Genomic DNA, 18,336 nt, shown 5'->3' with positions numbered 1-18,336 from the left:
AAATTTACAGAAGAGATCCAGCTAATGATAGGATTGGTGCTGCCTTAGAGGTTTTCTTGCAGAATCTCTCTAGTGACCCTCCCACTCCCTGTACCACATGTATCAGAACAGAAATCCCTCAACTTGGAGTTCTCATTTTAGGATACAGTTGTTACAAAAGGAAGACAACACCTGGGTCACACGATAGCCCACCCAGCAGCCCTTGCACAGCTGTGAGACCCCAGCAGCACTCCAGAATCTTCTTGCTGCTGGTCTGCTTCTATATCACATTAGCAAAAGTTTCAGTTGGGCAATTGGATCAAGCAAAACTCAGGGCCTGGGCTTTGTAGTCAGACAATGTCTGGGTTCTAGTCCAGGCCCTGGCACTTACTAACGATTGACCTCGAGCAAGCTAGTTGCTTAACCTTTCTCTTTGTGCCTCAGTTTCCTCATCTTTACAATGGGATCATACCAGTGCCTCCCTCTTCGGATTGTTCTAAGAATTAAGTAATTGAAATGACTCCAGGGAAGGGCTGAACCCAGTGCCTTAGATTAAGTTCTCAATAAATGTTTCTAATATTATCATCGTCGTTTAGTATTATTATTAGTCTGTTTTCCCAAGAGATAGGAAAAGTGATAGCTCCGCTGAGCTATGTTGGCCAGACCACGCCTTAGAGCATGTTCAGTTCTAGGAGGAGCGGATCAAGATGATGGAATAGAAGGACGTGCAGCTCACCTCCTCCCACAGGACAGTGCCTGGAACGTTGTAAAAGGGCTTGATACACGGCAGAGGTATTATTGTTAATTAAGACTACCACTGACTAAGCTTCAGAGAATACAGCACGCAGGCACTACACGTGTGTTAGTTAATTCGGTGACTCCTCATAACCTCCGCCACTCTATGAATGACGCACTCCTATGACTTCCCCTTTACAGATGAGAATATGAAGGCACAGAAAGGTTAAGTGGCTTCCCCCAATCACCTAGCTAAGAAGTGGCAAATCCGTGATTCAAGCCCAGACCCTCTCTCTCCAGAGCCTGCACTCTTCGCCAGTATGGTGAAGAGCTGTGCTCTCCGTTACTGTCACCAGCATTCACAGGTGGCTATTTAAATTCATTAAAAGTGAATACAGTTAAGAACTCAGTTCTTCATGTGCACTAGACACATTTCAGGTGCTCTATTGTCGCATGTGGTCAGTGGCTACCGTATTGGACAGCGCAGGTATAGAGCATTCTGTTCTTTCCGGGAGGATGACTCAGCATCATCTCAAGGTTCTGTGGGACTGTGCTGCTCTGTTGAGCTTCTACGATTCTATTTCTTACAAAATCTCAGGCTTGAGTTGTATAGCTTTTTCCTAGTGTTATTAATAGATGCATGCTTGCGATATAGTGAAATCGCATTTGCATTTGGCCAAGTAGTGTAATGGCAAGTAAGAGGCCAAGAAGTCTGACTCACATTACACTTCCCTGGTTTCCCAAAGCATGACCTCACATTTACGAAGTCGTCTCCTGTCACCTCTGTTTGACAAGTCTGCACATTCATGCATTTGCCCAGAGACCCAGCTTCTTCCGCAGCTCTGCCTTGCCCTCTTTGAGCTCTCTGCCTAGCATTTAGTACCCTAGCGTGTTCATCTCACTCGTGGCTTGAACAGCTGGGGCTGGCTTCTGAAGTCAGCCCAGCCGTGAGTGACCTTGGCCTCCGAGAGTCCCTGGCACACGCACCAAGTCTCCAGTTCCTTCTTGTGGGCTCTCGCTGCTCGCCTCTGTTGCACGGTTAGTAAAGCAAAGGAGGAGTGAAGCAGGATTTGTTGCCTGAACTTTCAGGATGAGTAAGTCTAGACATCAGCGAGCTCCCAGAAGCCAGTGGAATTACAGTACACAACTGTGACACCGACTGCTTCTCTCCGTGCGCAGAGAAGGAGCCTCTTCTCCCAAACCCAGCAGTTGCTTGGGTTTAGTCACTCTGTAAATCAGGTCCAGGTCTGTACCCACTCTCCTGCGTGTGTCCTGGTAAAGCTATCTCCACTTCCTCGTCTTGTAAACTGGGACAGTCTCAAATGTATGTGTGTGTGCACGGTTAGTGCAGTAAATGTTAGCTGACGTTATTTCCACGGTGTGATGATCTCTGGTGGGCTTTATTAACCCAACGGCGTTGAAAAGAGATGAGTAAATGTGTTTAAAAGGAGGGTCAAGGCTCACTTTTATCATTAACGTTCATCCCTAAAAGAAGCCAGCACAGTGCTCACTGGACTAGCATATCCCGAGCGCCTGGGATATCGTGCCAAGCTCATAACAGATACAGTCAGTTGAATTTTCCAAATATTTGCTGAACCCTCTGCCTGTGCCAGGCACTGTCTGGGCACCAGAGGGATTTAAAGATGATTAAGACTTGGCCCGACAAGGATGTTCAGTCAGCCAGAGGAGCTGGACCAAAGGAGAGGCAGAATTCCCAGGGTGGATCTCCAAGGACATGCAGGGTTCCAGATGGGAAACTTGGAGAAAGGGCTCTCTGGGCTACTGAAGCAAGGAGCGCGATCACAGGGGACTGAACGCGGGCGGCAGCCTGTCTGGGGAACTCCAAGGACATGGGTATGACTGCGGGGTAGTGTACCTGACACCATGGGACAGGAAACCTGCCTGCCAAGAAGGCAGGAGGCCAAGGAACAAAGAGCCCTAATTGCAAAGTTTAGCAGGACGTGCTTGGGGCTCTAAGTGGCTGCAAGCCATTAGAGGGACCCAGGGACAACCTCGTTCCAGCAAGTTCTCTAGCGATCACGGGAAGCCCAGTGGGGGTGAGCTCCGTGAAATCGGGCACCAGCATCGGGCACTATCCATCCCAGGGTCTGATCATCTGAAATTTGGAATCACGCGGAGCCGGCCAGTCCGAGAGGTAGTAATCGTGCCCACCAATCATGGACTGGCTTTGCTTTTCTGAGATTTTCAGTGATTCCAGAGACAGAGGTGGGTTTACCTTATGTGTGGAAACCTCTAGGCATTGAAAAGTGCCAACCACTTTTTCTTTGGAAGCTGGACCTCCCACTTAACAGGGCGTGTAACAGCAGTTTCTTTTCCAAAGTAAATAAAACAGAGAAGACACACGAGCATCAGCTACAAAGCTCCTTGTCGGTCAGAGTCAAGACTGAATCTCATCTAGTTTATTTCTTTTCTTTTTTTAACCAAGGATTACACCGGTCCGCGAAGCGCCTGCTCCCATTCTGCTCCACTTGAATGGGTGGCTGCAGCCCCGTTCCCAGCTGCCGCCGAAACAGAACTGCCCGCACCGTCGGGGCATCTTCTGCTGCTGGTAATTTCCATGTACCATCTGCAGGGTTTTTTCTGCCTGATGAACTACCGAGGCGCTGTGAGCGTATGTTCATGCTGATGGGGGTTCTTGCTTCCTGACCCGTCACTAATATCCTACAAGTCACATGAAGCTACCAGGGATTCCTGAGCAAAAGCTTAAAATGCTTCAGTTCCCTACGAATAAGCCCCACTCATTGCTTTCAGTCTGTGTCGTCACGGGGTGGGCAAGGAATCAGACCTCTAGGAATAGTTGCATATCGGGATCGTACAAACTCCTACATGGCTATAAAATAGTGTCTTGAATTATCAAGGCGCTAGGAATGCAAGCACAAAGAATAGTCCATTGTAGAGATGACCTTGGTCCAAGGACAAATTGGAGCTTGACTAAGCGAAGCTTCAGGTGGCCAGTGAGCTCAGCTCTGCACGAATGCACCAGCCCAAGGGGAGGGGCGCCGGGCCCTCTGTAGTTGGCTTATCGTCAGAATGGCAAAGAAAGTTTTCCTTCCCACGTGCAGTGAGTTCACTTGCTAAGCGCATTTCACATGGTTTTTTGGTTTTGTTTTCCTCTGGGGAGAGGGGTGTCATCTCTAAAGCTCTCCAAGCAGTTAGGTTTTCTTCCTAATCCCATCTTTGAGTATTTATAACGTGTTCTTAAAATGTTGCCTGGGGCTCCCTTGTAAAATCCGGCCTGTACTTTTCTTAATGACACACTCGAACAGTTTCTACATTTCAAAGCCTGTTTTCCATATGACAAGCTACTCACACACGTGCACACACCGTGCCACTTCATGTGGACCTGGGAACCAGGCAAACCTGGATTTGCATCCTCCCCTGCTACTAACTAGCTGTGTGACTTTGGGCAACTTCCTTAACCTCTCTGGGCCTCAGTGTCCTCCTCTGTAAAATAAGGACAGTAATCGTTCCTGCCTCATATACAGCTGTTGCAAGTGTTGAGTGAGACTGAGTATTGAAAGCACTTGGGTTAGTGCCTGGTACGTAGCAAATGCTCGATAAATTCAGTGGTGGCAGTTTTTATCGTTAATTCAACTACGGCATCCAAATATCTACTGGCCTGTCATCCATCACAGAGGCTTGCCCACGGTAGGCGCTTAGTCGTGTTTATTGTCATGAATTGAATTGACTCCGACTGTTTAGATTCGGAGGATAAATATTTCCCTTTCGACTGGGCGGTTTGATAGACACAGGTGATCACTCAAAGCTCAGGTGTTAACAGCACGACAGTGAAGAGGCTGCTTCACGTAGAAAGACCTTCTCCTCAAGGCAGGCTCCCCCTGGTCCTCTTGGGCACCCCTGTGGCCGAGCGCTCGCTGCGCTCGGCAGGATGTCAGAGCCGTCTCGGCAGCTCCTTGGAGTCTTGAGGCTTCCTGTGACGTGGATATCAAGTGTGAGGGTTTTTAATTGCCTTTGGCTGAAAGAATTGGGTCAGATGTTCAATTCGGGTGAAATCCCTGCCTTCTAAAATATGACGGAAAGGGGAGGGGCCACTCACACACAAGTCCTGAAACGTGGGGGCCCCGGCAAGGTGAAGTGCAGTGAGGGCTGCCGCTCAGGGCTGGGCTGCTGTGAGGTTTCCACATGACTGCTTGGTTTTGCACTCACCATTTGGTTTTGCAGATTCCTCAGCATGTGTCTACACACACGTACCTACACACCAGTTTAGAATGGTGTGCTCTGGGGGGGGGAGGGGCGTGGGGAGGGATCGGGATTGGTCAAGGTCATTGCTGATGACGTAGCTTGACTCCCATTTCCAACAAGACAGTGACTGATGGAGGCAGAGGCTCCTTAACTGAGACCCACGGATGGGTAGTAAGTGGTCCAGAAAACCCCTGAGATTATACGTAAGATGTCGGTGGGCTGGGAAGGGGGAGACACCAGCGTAAGTGCTTTTTCTGTGGAGAGAGACCATAGCTTTTAGCCGATTCTCAAAGGAGTCTGTGACCCAAGACAACCAAGACCACAAAGCTGTTGGGTTTGGTTGGCCCAGACCACTTGGTGTGTCTCACCGAGCACCCAGACGACCCCGCTAGGCGGTCAGGGCAGTGACAGGAGCATTCAGAGGCATGTCGTGGCCACGCCGCTGATGGACTCTTCAATGGTTGTTGTAGACTCATGTAGACAAAGCCTGCAAGCTTGGGGAAGCCAGGCCCCCCCAGGTCAGCCTCGGGCGACAGCCCCCATCCTGCCAGGCCCTGGGGAGTGAGTCCTTCCTGCCCGGCAGCTCCTTTGCTCAGGAGCTGGCCCGAGTCACCTCCTCGTACAGCACCTCAGAGGCAGCGCCCTGGGGCAGCTGGGATCCGAAGGCCTGGAGGCAGGTGCCCGCTCCACTACTGCCTAGCTGCGACGCTGTCGGTAAGTCACTTCCCCCAGCCTCGCTTTCCTCATCTGTCAGCTGGGCACGGTCCCCTGCTCAGCCTGCCCGCCTGCCGCACAGGGTTGTTGGGAGGCACAGAGGAGGTGACAGCCCGGCCCGTAAAGCTCTGTTCACCTAGGAGGGATTTCTAGCAGAGAGACCACCCAGGCAAGCAGACTGCTCCGGCATCTCAGCCTCATCTTCGGGGCACTGAGTGGTGATCGCCCTGGGCGCAGTTGCTCCCTCCTGGCCGTTGGCCTTCCAGCACCCCAGTTCATTCCCTGCCTGTCTGTCCCTGCGGCCAGGCTGTGAGTCCGTGGGGCACAGGGGCTGCGCTTCTGCACCTCCAAATCCCACCCCCCACGTCCGCCCCGACCCCGTGCCTGCCTGCTCCATAGCCGGTGGGCGCTCGGGAACTGCCTCTCCCTCCAGCGGTCTGCTGTGGACTCCGCACCCCGAGGTGTTCTTTGACCCCACCTGGGACTCACGCACCCCAAGAAGTGGGAAGTTGGATCGCCCCACTGGAGGACTGGTAGCCCCGGGGGAGGGCAGGCAGAAGGAAGCCCAGATTCTCAAAGAAATGGCTTGACTTGCCCTAAGGAGTCACGTTAGTGGGCATGAGAGAAAGATGGTGGACGCCAGCCGGAGCGGGACTTTGCAGAGAATTTCACTGGGCTCGTGGAGTTGTTGTTCTGGCGCATGAAATATCAGTGTGTACGGGATGTCAGACCTCTCTGCAGAGAAAGCTAGAGAAATGAGCATTGGCTGAGTGATAGTGATCAGAAGATGCTCATCCGGCTGGAAGGACCTCCGGGATTCTGGCCTTTAATGGAAATGCTGCTTCGGTACGTGAGGCCTCGCTCTCCCCATCCCACCTGCCTCGGCCCGCAAGAACAAGCAGTGCTTTCCATTCAAGGGCTATCGAGTTTTCTCTCTCTTTTTTTTCCCCCTTTTCTCTGTGTGCTCTCACGGTGCTCTCTGGCTTGTCCAGTACAAAGCTGCCAGGGAAACAGAATTAACAAAATGGACTGGGGCATCGTCCACTCAGGATGTCTCTGAGTTCCACCCTGGTCTGACCTGTTTTTCCCTGTCCCCAAAACGCAAAAAATGAGGGATCCAAGCTAGCTTGCCTCGAGAGAATTCATTTCCCCGTCTTATTATCTCTCTTCAAAGCCAAGCCAGGCCTTCCACCCTGCACTGGAGGTGGGGGGCGGGCGGAGGCTTGGCCCTCAGATCTTCCCTACGAAGCTTTGGAAGTTGGGCCCACCTCGGGGGGCTTTGAGGGACAGGACCTCCAGCTCAGCCATGACTCAGGAAGACCAGACACAGTGTGAGACGGAGGATGCAGGCTCCCCAGGGGAAGAAGAAAGGCGAGCTGCAAAGACATTTGTTTCCTTTGCGGCCAGATCAATCCTAGCACGTAGACCCAGCCCTTCCGGGACCAGGCAGCCCTGAAACCGCCGAGATGGAGGTGGAGTCAGGAGAGAGTTCGTACAGCTGGAGGTCAACTGCAAAGGCAGAAAATGGAAAAGAGAAAAGTCGTTTTCGATGGCGTTGATTCTGTGAAGTGCCCGGTGGCAACTTCAGATCAGTTCAAACCCAAGGGCAGCATCGTGACCGTGCGGGTGGTCCCTGTCTCCTGCTCCAGAGGCCCCAAGGGTCAAAGAAAGACCTCAGCAGGCCACTGGTGCCCCGGTGCCCGGGTGTGGCACGTTCCCATGTGCCCTGAGGGTCCCACGGCCTGCGCCTGGGTTTCTGCCGTGCCCGCCCAACTCCCCATCCCGTCACTCTGTCGTGTTCTCTTTAGTAGATGCGCCACCATTGGCAATGACTTTCTGTGACTGATTGCTTGCGTCTTGTCAGTTGCCCCCTCCGTTGTAAGCTTCATGAGAGTAGAGACACACAGTGCCACCCCCATGCCTGTGACAGAGCCTGGCCCATGGTAGACCCGTGAGAAATGTCCATCAGCTGACTGACAGAGGGGCTCACCGGGCTGCCAGGTAAACCCTATATCTTCCCACCCGGAGTCAGGGAGGCTGCCCTCCGGGCAGGGAAAGGCATTGAGCAGAGGCCCGAGGAAAGGGCAGGTGTGTGGCCGCCCCGCCCCCCGCCCTGGCCTTGGCCTCTGAGGTCCGCAGGGAAGAGTGGCGGCCTGATGACCCACTCAGCACTCCCATGTGGAGGCACTCTGGAGAAACTGAGTCACGGGCTCAGAGAGTTAGGAGCGGCGGTTAGGAAACACTGAAGCTGGCCTGCCATTCGCTGTGGGCAGCCCGTTTCTGAAGGACACCTGAGGAGAGTTTTAGCCTAAGAGCATCCACGCCCCCTCAAACAGGGCTTCGGGTCTGAGGAGTCCCCATCCACAGGCGTGTGGGAGTCCCTAGAATTCAGATCTCCATGCAGAACGCTGTCTTCCCGTCATTTCAAAGGAAAAGTCACAAGAGTGGGTGAGTTGTTTCCAAATCTGCCTTCCCAAAACCACAAAAGAAGGTGCTTTTCCTATTGGAGGAAGAAACAAACCAACCAACCCACACACTAGAGCTCGCTAACCTTTGAACCTTTAACACAGAGGCGAGTGGCTTCTGCTGTGGCAGGCTGGCTCTGCGTGGGGCACCCAGGGCCTTGTCTACTGGGAAGGGAGCAAGGAGCTGCCTGGTGCTGGAAAAAGAAAAACCCTCCCTCTGCCCCTCCTCCCCCGCCCCTCCCCTCCCCTCCCCCTCCCCTCCCCTCCCCCTCCCCTCCCCTCCCCCCACCCCTCCCCTCCCCTCCCCTCCCCTCCCCTCCCCTCCCCCCTCCCCTCCCCCCACCCCTCCCCTCCCCCTCCCCTCCCCTCCCCTCCCCTCCCCCACCCCTCCCCCTCCCCTCCCCCCTCCCCCTCCCCCACCCCTCCCCCTCCCCCTCCCCTCCCCCTCCCCCTCCCCTCCCCTCCCCTCCCCTCCCCCTCCCCTCCCCTCCTCCCCTCCCCTCCTCCCCTCCCCCTCCTCCCCTCCCCCCTCCCCTCCCCCTCCTCCCCTCCCCCTCCCCTCCCCCCTCCCCTCCCCCCTCCCCTCCCCTCCTCCCCTCCCCCTCCCCCTCCCCTCCCCCTCCCCTCCTCCCCTCCCCCTCCTCCCCTCCCCCTCCCCTCCCCTCCTCCCCCTCCCCCTCCTCCCCTTTCTCCTCCTCTTCCTCCTCTCTATCTCCCTCTCCCCCTCCCCTCACTCTCTCCCTTCTCTGTCCTCCTGTCTCTCTCCCTCCCCCCTCCTTCCCTCTCTTAACTCTGCTGCACAAAATAAGGCTTCACGTCCATCCCCGCATTCCCCCAGAGCTGTTCCCTTGGATCCCCTCCCCAGTCAGAATGCTCTCCTCTTGGGGATCGTGGGGCAAGTAACTTCAGGCCGAATCTGCCCAAGACGCAGGAACCCTGTGTGCGCATCTGCCTCTGCCTCATCCCCATCCAGTTAGAGCGTCCCTGGGTCTCATGAAGTGGTTGAATCAGTAATGAGACCGTTCTCGGCCTGCAGTGGGGAGAGGACGTGTCAGGTGCGTGCTCTGGGGCTCACAGGAGACATCCTCCTGTGGTGGCTGAAGCGTGAGGCCCATAGGGCGGCCTGGCCTCCCCGGGGGGCCCAGTGTTGGGCTCTCTGCTGTGTTGGGGTTCGGGCCGGCCCTTTGCCTGTCTGTCCTGCCTGTGCCTATAGCACCCGCAGGTGAACGCTAGCCCTCAGGTGAGCCCGCAGAGCTTCCTGGGACATCGGCATGCAGTTCCTCGAAAGGCAGCCCCGGGACTTCCTGGATCACCATCCTGGCCGAGGCCTGTCTGTCAAGGTGGCCCCTTGGCCAGGTGGGAGGAGGAGCCAGGGCCCTCGTTCCTGGGGAGACTTCCTTCCGGGGACCACGTGGGGAAGCACACCTAGGCTCACACAGGTCCACCCGACGCCGCCCCGCCGGCGTCACCCGGTACAGCAGCACCCAGCTCCGTGACAGCCGACCGCAACCCTAGGAAAGGCAGGCCTTGGGTGAGCTCCTCCACGACCACGGTGGTGGAAAGCCACAGGTTGCCCGGGCCATCCTTCAGAGCGTCATCACTAAGCAGCCCCTTTCAGCCGCTGCTTCCTCCTGGTCACTGAAAACATTTGTCATTTCCTGTTTTCTCCATTTTCCAACGATTCTAATTGTCAGTGTCAAAAGGCAACAACTGTTTTCTTGGGGCTTATCTTTGGAGCACATTGATTCAGAACAAAGGATGGGGGCCTCTGTCTGCAAAACAAAGGAAGCAGCCTCCTCGGGAGGCCTGGAGAGAATGCTCTGGCTGCTCTGCCAGGGACAACAGGACAGGCCGGGAGCAGAGGGCCGGCGGTGCCCCCCCGATGCCCCAGCAGCGTGAAGAGAGCCCTGCTTGACGGCGACACCCCAGGCCAGCGTCGGCCGTGCCCTTCGGACTCGGCAGCTTCTGTAGCCGTGCCGCTCCGCAGACTCGCGCTTCAACTCTGGATCCTCTGGGTTTCTCTGCTTCCTTGGATGAACGCCGGCCAGCATCCCGTTGTCCCTGTAACTGTGGACCGTTCGAGAAGCACTCCCTTTCATCTGGCAGACACTGCCCACTTCCTCCACTCTGACCTCTGCCCCAGCCTCGCCTTCACTTTGGTTTCCCAGGCCCCGGGGGCGTCTTTCCTCTCTACCTCCCTCCCTTTGGACTCTTCTGCCTGTCCCCTGCTTTGTTTTTCGTCGCACTCTGTAGCCTCCACCTGCCCTTCCCCCACTCCGTACAACTTTCTGCTATTTGATGCACCTAATGGAGCAGCCGGTGGGGATGGAGTTAGGGCTGGTGTAGACAGCAGGGCACAGGAGCCGGTTCCTGGAAGCAGCGGGCTGGGGAAGCAGAAGCAGTGGATCTGCAGTTAGGAGACGCTGCACTTCGCCAGCCGTGTCACCTTGAGCAAGTCACTTACCCTCTGTGAGCCTCAGTTGTCACGTCAGTAAGCTGGGACCATAGATCTTCTACCCAGATCTCCTAGGGCTGGTGGGAGGTTCGATGGCAAGAACAGAGGTGAGAGGGCTGCCTTCAGAAAGGCCTGCCCACCCTGAGCAGCTCAGGCAGAGCACAGGGCTCCCCCAGCTCCCCCAGTTCCCGATGGGGTGGCCTTGGGTGGTCATGCGACCCCTGTGCTCCTGAGGTCCTGTCTCCCCACCCCACGCTTTAGCAGGAAGACGGCAGCTCCAGGGCTGAAGAGCGATATCCCTGGCACCCACCTCCCAGCAGCCCCGGGGGAAGGGGGGCAAGAGCTCGGACAGGAAGCAGGCTGAGGGCGGGAAGCTGACATCGCTTGTGGTGTGGTCCGCCCACTGCCACGTGTTTGTCCTCTCTGCCTTGGCAGGAACCGAGGCCGAGAACTGCCCGACAGGCCCGGGCGCCGGGCTCTCTCCCAAGCGCCGGCCCTCCGAGTGCAGAGAAGCAGGCCCCGGGCAGCCTGTGTTGTCGGGTCAAGTCTTCTGGCATCTGGGGGGCGGGGGACGCAGTTCCGAAAGTAAACTCAGGGAGGCGTGCTCCCGACAGAGCTGCCTTGCTTGGTGGCGCACGAGGAAGCAGACTCCTTGAGAAGGGGACAGAGGCGGCAGCGGGTGAGCACTGGACTGGGAAGCAGACCTGGGGCCCAGTCACAGCCTGGCGCCGAACGGCTGAGGGGCTTGGGGCCAGTTGTGCCTTCTCCCGGCCCTCAGCTGGCTGGCTCGCGGCTGTCCCCTTGAGCGGCTCCCAGCCTCAGGGCTGGGACTGCAGCCATCGAACGTGGCTCCTCCCCCTGCCCACCCAGCTTGCGGATGGAGACCGGGAGCCCGTTCCCATCGCCCATGTGCGGCCAATCAGGCAAGCGAAGGGAAGCTGGGACTGAGTGGCTACTCCGGGCGTCGGCCAGTGCGTCCATCTGATCATGTGATCATCGCGCCCTTCGTGCCAGGACCACCTGGAACAAGCCTTGGCCCTTTCCCCATGACAGCCCCGACATCCCTGGTTCGCTCAGCCATTCTTTGCCCTCGTGGTTGGGAGTCCAAGCCCTACCTCCATCACTTAGTGTCCTCCGAGTGCGGCCAGTTTGTCTGGGTCTCCCTGAGGCTGGCATGCCCAAACTCTTGTCAGCACCGTAGACGTGGTCTGGCCAAGGCAGAGTAGTGTAGGACTGTCACCTGCCTCCTTCTACATACTCTGCTTCTACTAATGCAGCCTAATGTCACATTTGCTCTTTTGGTGACCACATCTCACTGCTGCCCCATCCTGAGCAGAAGGATGTCCAGAATGCCTAAATCTTTCTTCTCCGTGCTCTTGCTGTTAAGCTCTGTGTCTCCCGCCCTATCCTACGCTGTCGCAGTTGGTTTTTTAACCCAGGTGCAGAATCCTACTTTTATTTATACCTGCGGAGTTTTGCTTGGGAGGGTGGGGCATGCATGCGAGTGTGTGTTGGTGTGTTCACTCATGCTTTCTGCTACACCAAAGCCAAGTCCTGAGTCCCCACACAGAGATCCCAAGGCTAGTATTTCTTGGTAGCCCTAATCTGACACTTCTTTCTCATCTTCTATTTAGCAAGAGAAGCAGAAATCAGGTCTTATGGCAATGATCCCTGAACAGCGGAGTGCATATCTCGCCCAACAGATGAGTCAATTTCAAGGTAAGCACTTAAACTCGATGTTCTCGAAAGGGTGGGCCAGGGGGAGTGTGTGTGAGGTTGGGGGAGGATTCATTCCAGCAGAAACAGTTACTGAGATGTTTCTGAAAAGCATTGAGGGAAAGAGAGGAGGTCTGCAAGGCACTTCCAGAGCAGCCTGGTTGGATCCGTCACGTGGAAAGCTTAAGTAGAGTCCCAGTGAAACGCTCGGTCTTAATGACTCTGAAATCGCTGTTTGATTCAAGAGATTGATTCACCCATGGCATCTAGGACTGTAATCAACACTGACTGGCCGCAGATACAGCTGTTAGCCAAAAACCAGACACGGTCTCTGCCGGACTAGCAGGGGAAACACGCGTTAAGCAGTCCTCCCCAGCCAATAGTGACATTGGACCAGGCCAAGGGTATTCTTGCCTGGGGTTTGGGGGAAGCTGCTTGCCCTCCAACAGGTGTTCGGCAGCTTCATTGTAGCCCAGTGGCCAGCAATGGCCCATTGCTCCTGCATTCTCTTGCAAAAACCCCTGTTCCTTTGGGTCTGATACCAGCTGAATGTCCCACCCGTCCAGGCTGGAGTGGCATGTCAGGCACACTTCAGCCACAGGGACAGGACGGACAAGTTCCAGAAAGGCCAGTGTCAAGGACTGGGCATCCTTCAGGGGGTGGGCGGTGCCAGGCCTGCGTACGGATACTGAGTAGAAAAGTAGACCCAGACCCTGGCTTCATGGAGCTTACAAACTACTGGCATTTTCAGTCCAACATGATCTGCTCCTGGGTGGAGGGGGAGCCATGAGCACAGACCCAGGGGGTCTAGGAGGGCTTCCCCCAAGAACTGCAGTCCGGGCTGAGGGTGGAGGAACCAGGGGAGCAGGGGATGCTCGGGAAGAGCCCGGGGCGGAAGGTGAGAGGTCAGTGCTGGGCCGGTGGCTCCCCGCCAGCAGCTGCGGCCCAAGTTGAAGATGCCTTTGGAACTGACCCCCACTTCTCTCTTTCTGTAGCCGTCCAAGATCAAGTCACCTCCAAGTGTAGCCGGACCAAGGCAAGCTCCCCACCCAACCAACCCATGATGCCACCCGGAGCTGCGCTCCTCCAGAGCGCTCTGAGCCCAGGAATGGTCCCGCCCGCCAGGCACCAGAGCCGGGAGGGCGTGGGCCTGATGTCACCAAGTCCAGGCAAGCAGCACGGGACTTCCAGCTCCAGCTTGAGCCACCACCCCGCGGGCAGCCTCGGGTCCACCTGCCGGCGCACGCGGATTCCCAAGGCCGCCCCCACGGGAGTGCCCCTGCCCGGCTTCTGTCCCAGCCCCCTGGGCAGCCAGCCCCTGAGTCCCCACCAGCTCAGACAGCCCTGCGTGCCAAGAGTGCCCACCGTGCTCCACAATGCTGCCTGGGTGGCGGCAGCAGCAGCAGCTGTGAGCACCGCGGTGTTGAGGGGGCCACCCCCGAGGCAAGCAGCCCATGGCGTCCAGCAGCATTTCCATAGCAACTCCCTCTTTGCCAAGGCCCCCGTGAGGGTCCCCCAGGGAGCCCCAGTGTTTCCATCACAACAGGCAGTTGTGTCCCCCAGTCAGGTGGCCCCGGGAGGCAGACCCAGCCAGAAGGTGGGCGCTGCCCCCGCCAACCCCAGCTTCAGCCTGCTGGGCCACCAGAGCCTCAGACAGAGCCCGCTGCGGGGTCCCGTGCCTGTGCTGCACGCCACCAAGTCCCTCCAGCAAGGCATGGCCAGCTTCAGGCCCGTGAGTCCCATCCAGGGCATCGAGCCACCAAGCTATGTGGCTGCCACCGCCGCCGCCGCCTCCACTGTCGCTGCCAGCCCGTCCCCTGGTCCCTTCAACAGCGTGGGGAGCCCCCCTGAGTTGCCACCCTATGCCTTGTTGCCCCAGGCCTCACTGAACGATCTCATTTCACCCCCTGACTGCACTGAGGTGGATTTCATCGAAGCTCTCTTGAAAGGCCCCGGCGTGAGCCCAGATGAAGACTGGGTGTGCAACCTGAGGCTGATCGATGACATTCTAGAACAGCACGCTGCTGCCCAGACTGCCGCAGCCCAGAGTGCCGGCCACATCCCTGAGCAGGCTGGCCACATCCCCCAGAATGTTGGCGAGCTTTAAATGCCCAGAGAAACCTCCACGGGGCCATCACTCCGGGGAGCGGTGTGAGTCCACAGCAAATTCGCAGCTGGTCCCGCGTAGCCACACGCTTGTTGCCTCATTACGATTTGAGGGGCGTCAGCCCACGCCCACCCCTCTCGCTACCTGTGACGAAATGGAAAGCTGGTGATTTTTCAAGCTACCTGTACATATCTGAACATTTTGTAAATGGTTTTCCTAAACATTCACGACAGAAGTATTTATACTTCGTTTTGTGACTTTGTAAATAAAGTGACGGCTTTCCTTTCAGTAGAGCTGTGTCCATTATGCATTGTCTGTGTTTATTCTACATTGTTGCAAATACGCAGACTGTGTCGCTCACTCCAGCCATACCTTATCAACCAGGTGGTGGAGTCACGTACGCTTTAGATGCAGTGGTGGATGTGATCAAGAGGTGTTGTGCAAACTGACAAATACCAAATCGAAACTCACTTGGCCATGTATTTCCATTTCCACTAAAACTTCTGTCGCCCTGTGTGGTTCTTAACCTCTTTCGCAAACCTTTCAGTCTCTGCTAGCTCCTTCCTGACGAGCATATTACAGCACAAGCCGTTTTATCGTTAAGTGTCCCTCAGAGGAATTATTTGCCCGGAGGCCGGAGAGTTCTGTAGATTTGGGAGAAGCAAGGAGGTAATGTGTGAGCTGGGCACCGTCGGAGGATCTTGAGTCTCCTCCCTTTATCCCTCAGACGGTTGGCACTACTCCAGCAGCACCTTGCTGGGTGGAGGTGAGATGTTCCCGGTTTAAAGCCTTTCGGTATTTGTTTTGATGTAAGGCTCTGTGGTCTGGGGGAAAATGGGTCTGTAAACATTAATTGTTGATTCAGGCTTTGTCTTTGATGGTTTCTATCTGCAATTACCGTCATGTATATTTAAGTGTCTGTTATAGAAAACCCACACCCACTGTCCTGTAAACTTTTCTCAGTGTCCAGACTCTGTGTAATCACATTTTAATTGCCGCCTCGTATTTCGCCTCTACATTTGAAATCTGGCGTCTGTTTCCAACCAGTGCGTTTTTTCTTCATACTGTAATAAACAACCAGGAGAAAAGTGCCTCTATGTGTTCATTTCTCCAGGGAGCGTTCAGCATCTACAAACCCTGTCAGCTAAGCCCGCTAGTGTCTTCGGGCCTTTCTGAATGCTTGGCCACCGAGGGGAGAGGGGTGAGAAGTTTGTGTAGCGTGAGCCGCGATCCTTTCACATCACAGCACAGAAGCACATCATTTCTGACTCGAACGCCTCCTTCTATAGAGGACGAAACAGGGGAGCCGCTAAGGTGACTCTGCGCTGGGGGCAGGGGGCAGGGGGAGGCTTGAGCTGAGAATCTAGACTCTCCCACCACCATCCTCTTTCCACTGAGAGGGTGACAGGCCCAACTAAAGATCCAGCTCCTCCCACGTAAGGGGGACCCACATAGGGCGGCTGGAGGTTGTCCATCACTTCACAGAGAGAGTCAGGAAGAGCCTGGTGAAGGCGTGGTCCCGGGAGAGAAGGGTCTTCCCGGCTCCTCGTCCCCGGGCCCTCCCCCAGAGTCTACGCTAAGGCCAGCCCTGTTCGTCCTTAGCACTGGAGGGGGCAGAGCTCAGCGGCGCGGGGTGCTGAGCGGACGGCATGCAGCGGCTGTGCCGATGGCATGCAGCGGCTGTGCCGTCGTCCCGCCCGTCGAGCTCCAGGAGCCCCGCCCCTGGAGCCCCGCCCCGACCTGCTACCCAATCCCCGCTCGGCCTCCTCCTCTCCCCGCCCTCCCCGCCAGCAGTTGCAGGCAGCATCTTGGCTGCAGGCTGTTACCAATTTAAACTGCACGAAAACAACAGGGACTCCTGTCACCTCACACTCGGGACCCTCCCTCACAGCAAGAAAGTGGCTTCCACAGAGCTTCATCGAAATGTGGCCTCATTCTGAAGGGGACCCTAAAGAGGTGGGTGGGACCTGTGCCTTTCCCACGAGGTGGCCAGGATCTGGCGCGTTGGCGGCAGGGGCGTTGCAGAGGGAACCACGTCTCCGCAAAGGGAGTGAGGAAGCTAGCTGGGAACACACACACACACACACACACACACACACACACACACACACACACACACACACACACACACACACACACACACACACACACACACACACACACACACACACACACACACACACACACACACACACACACACACTCCGTGTGCTGTAAGAGCGCAGCTGAAGCACCAGCTGGGATCAGGGGTGGGCCAGATTGAATATACACATTTAATCCCCTGACAGGCAGGGAGAGTTTATATCCTCATCCTCAAGGTACAAAATGTTCCAACACCTTTTGGAACTTTGGGGGCTGAGGAAGCCAGGTACACTGAGGCAGGCCTGTCCTGTCCTGTCCAGCAGAGCCTGAAATGCTCTAAGGAGATGCCGCCACGCGCCACTCTCAGTGGCTGTGACTGAGGGCAGAGATCCACCGGGGGAAGCAGGCTTCCGTAGTCCGTGGGCCAGAGGGGTGGTGGAAACAGTCACGGCCCCAAAGCCTGGGCAATTGGCCCACCTGCTCACAAGGCCCCTCCTGCTTCCTGCAGAGCGTTCCTCTTAGGTCTGGGGAAGGGATACGTCCCGCGGGCGTCCCTCAGCGCCAATCACGACTCTGTGTCTCGGGCTCGACCTCTGTTCCCCCAGTGTTGACTGAAGCGCCCCACTCCTCCCGTCCCTTCCCCTCAGCGGGCCCAGGGGCAGGAAGGGTCGGACCCACCTGCCCAGAGACTGTTGTTCACAGCCAGCCAGTGGGGGTGTTGAAAGCCAGCCCGTGAAGCGGGGCCTCCTCAGCCTGCCACGGGGCTTCGGGAGCCGCAGCTGTCCCCGCTCAGCTCTGCCAGCCCTCAGAGTCCCGAAATAAAAGCTGAGCTTGGCCTGCTGAACTGTCCCGCCTCCCATTCCCAGAGGGTTCACTTCTCACCTCAACCACGTGGTGACCTCAAGGCTGAGCCAGCGTGGGCAGCACCCACGCCCAGCACTTCCTGCTACCTGACCCCAGCCTGGCCTCACTACCCCCTGGTCGCCCCAGGCTGCTCTGCCCAGAGATGCCAGCCCCCACCGTTCTGCCATCGTTCAGTGCCCCTCTCTCCTGCACCGTCAGCCTCTCCTCTCCTGGATTCTTCCCAGGGGCTTTGACCTGGGCTACGTGAGAAGGGTCCTCACTGCCTCAGGCCAGCCAGCTCCAGCTCTAACGCCGTGCTGCCACTCCGCGCACTCACTCCTCAGCCCAGAGCCATGTGGCTCCTCCCCGAGGACACTGGCCGAAGGACCAACTCCCTCCAGGCCTAAACCCAACGGAAGCTTCTCAGTTCTCAGTGGACTTGCCCCTTTAGCAGCATAGGACTCTCCCTCCTTCCAGAACAGGACTGCCCCCGGGCTCCTGGGAGCCACAGTCCCCTGGGACGCTTCTTCCCCTCTGAGGTCCATCCTCTCCTGTCGCTCTGTAAGGGAATGCTGCTCCTTCTGTAGCTTCCTCTCACCCAACTAGGGCTTCTCCCTCTCTCCCTATTTTCCAGTTCCTTCTGGGAGACGAGCAGGTCCCTGAGCCCGCATCCAGCATCCCAGCATCTCAGCATCTTGATGGTCCAGCCACAAAGAGCATCGTATGTCTGGGCAGGGCCCTAAGTTTCAGTCCCCAGGGGATCGCTGCTGGACCGGTCTGCACGTTGGGCTGAAGCCTTCTAGGCCCCTTGAAGAAAAAGTGAAAGAGTTTGGAGGCTGCCGGATGCGCCCCACCAAGAGGGTTCACCTTCAGCCTGCATCAGACAGCAGCCTTGATGGGAACCCCTCCCAGGCCCTGGCCTGCACAGGCCCTTCACTGGGAGGGCTGAGAGGGGCTTGCAGGTGGGGCCTGAGGCCTCCCCACAAAGACCCGCAGTCACCAGCTGGGAGGCTGGT

At 56.7% G+C, this 18,336-nt stretch overlaps 1 protein-coding gene across 10 annotated transcripts in view; it reads left to right on the top strand.

Moving 5' to 3' along the window:
• The window catches only part of MAMLD1 (mastermind like domain containing 1), a 117,068-nt gene extending 101,596 nt beyond the window's left edge, over positions 1 to 15,472 (top strand). For 4 of the 10 annotated variants that reach the window (XM_060138095.1, XM_060138092.1, XM_060138094.1 and 1 more), the window contains 3 exons: positions 5,409 to 5,652; positions 12,207 to 12,291; positions 13,284 to 13,422. In XM_060138095.1, coding sequence (XP_059994078.1) covers positions 5,409 to 5,652; positions 12,207 to 12,247 — 285 coding nt within the window. In that variant the 3' untranslated portion in view covers positions 12,248 to 12,291; positions 13,284 to 13,422. Of the gene's footprint in view, positions 1 to 3,160; positions 3,284 to 5,408; positions 5,653 to 12,206; positions 12,292 to 13,283 lie in introns of all 10 variants that reach the window. The other 6 variants (XM_060138086.1, XM_060138085.1, XM_060138088.1 and 3 more) reach the window with 2 other exon arrangements.
• The last annotated feature ends 2,864 nt before the right edge of the window (positions 15,473 to 18,336 follow it).

This window comes from Lagenorhynchus albirostris, chromosome X, assembly GCF_949774975.1.
Source record: "Lagenorhynchus albirostris chromosome X, mLagAlb1.1, whole genome shotgun sequence".
Lineage (NCBI taxonomy): Eukaryota > Metazoa > Chordata > Mammalia > Artiodactyla > Delphinidae > Lagenorhynchus > Lagenorhynchus albirostris.
Note: the sequence above shows the minus strand (reverse complement) of the source record. Positions and strands in the feature narration are given on the sequence as shown.